Source organism: Acanthisitta chloris, unplaced genomic scaffold, assembly GCF_000695815.1.
Source record: "Acanthisitta chloris isolate BGI_N310 unplaced genomic scaffold, ASM69581v1 scaffold40896, whole genome shotgun sequence".
NCBI classification, from domain to species: Eukaryota; Metazoa; Chordata; class Aves; order Passeriformes; family Acanthisittidae; genus Acanthisitta; species Acanthisitta chloris.
The window spans coordinates 244-3110 of NW_008680486.1; the positions used below are offsets into that span (position 1 = coordinate 244).

Genomic DNA, 2867 nt, shown 5'->3' on the forward strand with positions numbered 1-2867 from the left:
TGATGAGCATGGGGCTCGAGAAGAAGGCTGATGTTCAACCTGCCTGCTCACAGCCAGGGTCTCCCGTGGGCCGGCAGGGGATGCTGCCGAGTAAAAGGAGCAAGGCTGTCCCCGGGGAGGGCAGTGCCTGCAGGAAAGCCTGTATCAGTGGCTTCAGTGCCAGCCGCTGGGGCAGGCACACGAGGTGCCGGCCCAAACCTTACAGAAACAAGAGGCAACAGCAGCCTAACAACTCCTTTTTCAGGCCACGAGTGAGGCAAAAAGGAGCACAGCAGAAGGGTGTCCAGGAGATGTCTATAGATGTAAGAGACAATGACTCTTCACTCCTCAACAGCTCCCGTTCCTGGGCTAGAGTTCGAGCATCTCTGTCCTTCCATAGGAAGAAGAAAGTGACCACAGGAGAGAGTTTCTGCAACAGCATCCTGCGTTCTCCTTCAGGGAAATCCCAGCTCTCAGGTTACCAAGCCAGTCTGTCTGCTGTGAAGGATCTGGGCTGCTCCTGGTCTGCTTCCTCCATGGCCCTGCTGGCTCCCAGCACTTCTGTCCTGGAGCCAACACTTACAGATGCAGAGAAGGTGTTTGGGGAGTGCCAGCAGGAAGGGCCTATTGCTTTTGAGGAATGCATTCCTTTAGATAAGATGAAAGATTGCAAGAAGATTGGGGAAGGAGTGTTTGGAGAGGTGTTCCAGGTGGACAGTGAGAGAGGACCTGTGGCCTTAAAGATCATTCCCATTGAGGGCACTGAAAAAGTAAATGGTGAAGCTCAAAAGAGCTTTGGAGAGATTCTGCCTGAGGTCATAATTTCTAAAGAACTCAGTCTGCTGTCTGAGGAGTCTGTGAATAGGACTGTTGGTTTCATCAGCCTGTACTCTGTGCACTGTGTCCAAGGGGCCTATCCCAAGTTTCTCCTGGAAGCCTGGGACAAGTACGATGAAGAAACGGGATCAGAAAACGACCGACCGGACCTTTTTGGGGACGAGCAGCTCTTCATGGTGCTGGAGTTTGAATTTGGAGGCCATGACTTGGAGCACATGAGGTACAGTTTCTCCTCAGTGGCATTGGCAAAAAGCATTCTGCACCAGGTCACTGCTTCCCTGGCAGTGGCAGAGCAGGAGCTGCACTTTGAGCACAGGGACCTGCACTGGGGGAATGTGCTGGTCAAGAAAACAGATGTAAAGGAGCTTCACTATGTGCTGAATGGGGCAACACACACCATTCCCACAGCAGGGATTCATGTCAACATCATAGATTACACCCTGTCCCGGCTGGAGAAGGATGGGCTAACTGTCTTCTGTGACCTCTCCACGGATGAGGAGCTGTTCCAAGGCACAGGGGATTACCAGTTTGATATCTACAGACAAATGAAAGCAGAGAACTCCAACAACTGGACTGACTATCAGCCACACAGCAATGTCCTCTGGCTGCACTACTTGGCAGATAAACTTTTGAAAGGCATGTCCTACAAGAAGAAGGCATTAACTGGTACCCTGAGGAACGTGAAGACACAGCTCAACAAGTTCCACAGGGAGGTGCTGACTTTTGAGTCTGCCTATGATGTTTTACACCACAGCAGCCTCTTCCAGTGAGCAAGGCAGTGCTTCCAAGGACTAAGGCACTGGTACTGCCTTTCTGCTTTTTTTAAAAACCTTTTAAATGTTGGCACAATGAAATCTTATGATTGGTTACTGATGGGTGTAATATGCTATCAAAAATGTCTAAGAAATTCCTCTCCAAAGGCTTCTGCTTGAAGATGTCTCCACATCTAATGTTTTCTAGGGGAGACAACAGAACTGACTCTTGAGAAAGTGGGGAAAAGGATTTCTTGAAGCTCAATTAATGCTCTGAGCTCCATATAAATTTTCTTACCTTTGTAGTCTTAGATCATTAAAAGGTTTTTTTTTTACTATATTGTCTTTCTTACAAATTCTTTTTTAAAGTGAAAGATTCAGTTCTGGACAGTGAGGACAATATTCTTAGCTCAGTTGGAGACAGAGAGGGGAAAACCCACATTTGCTTTAGTTTTAAAACTGAACTTTTGGTCAGTTTGGCAGAGTTTGTACCTGGGATGATGACACAAAATGGAAATGTGTAAAGTTTCTGGACAGTGTTTTAAAACCACTAATCTGCAATAATATGGATTTTCCCCTATGTTAAGGGCCAGTGAAGAGGTATCTGATTGTGGGGGGGAAAAAAGACAAAATACCTGTGATCCTGATGTGCTTTTGATGGTTATAACATTGTGTCCTTGTACACTGATAGGAACCCAAATCTGGAACTTGGTGGTAGCATTGAAGTGATGTTTCTCCATTTATCTACAGAAGAAAATGCACAAGGTAATAATTGTTCTTCAGTCCTGAGTGCAGCTGGACCTGGTGCCTTAAACTAGAGGCTACCCTTGGATTAAATCCTGGTTCTTTGTTTTCAACAAGTCCTTTGCTAACATTCACATAAAGAAACTGACCCAAAGAGAAGGATAAATCAAACTGTGAAAAGTGATTTGGTTATTACCCACTGACACAGATGCACTAAGTAATGAAGAGGCAGCATCACCAAACCCATTGCACCTGGAATGCTCTCTGCAGTCAGTCTGTGCAAGTGTTTATAGGTGCAGTTTAGCATTTGCTGCATCTTTCACCCTCTCTTGAAGTCTCCTTTTTCCCAGCTCAGCAGTTGGAGACCCTGAGTCCCCCCCAGCCTGTAGTGGTGTCACTGCTCTGCCCTCCAGACTCTGCCTGTGCTGCCTGGTACCACAGAAAGTGACCTGACAATCTGCAGTGCTTGAAAAGATTAAGATGGAAATTGTATTGGAATCTTACCAGGTATCCTCTCAATCTCTTTTTCCCCCTCTAATTGACTAAAGTAATGCA

General features: G+C 46.5%; 1 protein-coding gene across 1 annotated transcript; it reads left to right on the forward strand.

Annotated features, from left to right (window-relative positions):
• The first annotated feature begins 8 nt into the window (after positions 1-8).
• GSG2 (germ cell associated 2 (haspin)) lies at positions 9-1586 on the forward strand. The gene has a single exon (XM_009077714.1). The coding sequence runs from the start codon at positions 9-11 to the stop codon at positions 1584-1586; it is 1578 nt and encodes a 525-aa protein (XP_009075962.1).
• Positions 1587-2867: the final 1281 nt, after the last annotated feature.

Coding starts and splice junctions, on each gene's coding strand:
- GSG2 (XM_009077714.1), top strand. CDS start 9: ATGGGGCTCGAGAAGAAGGCTGATGTTCAACCTGCCTGCTCACAGCCA.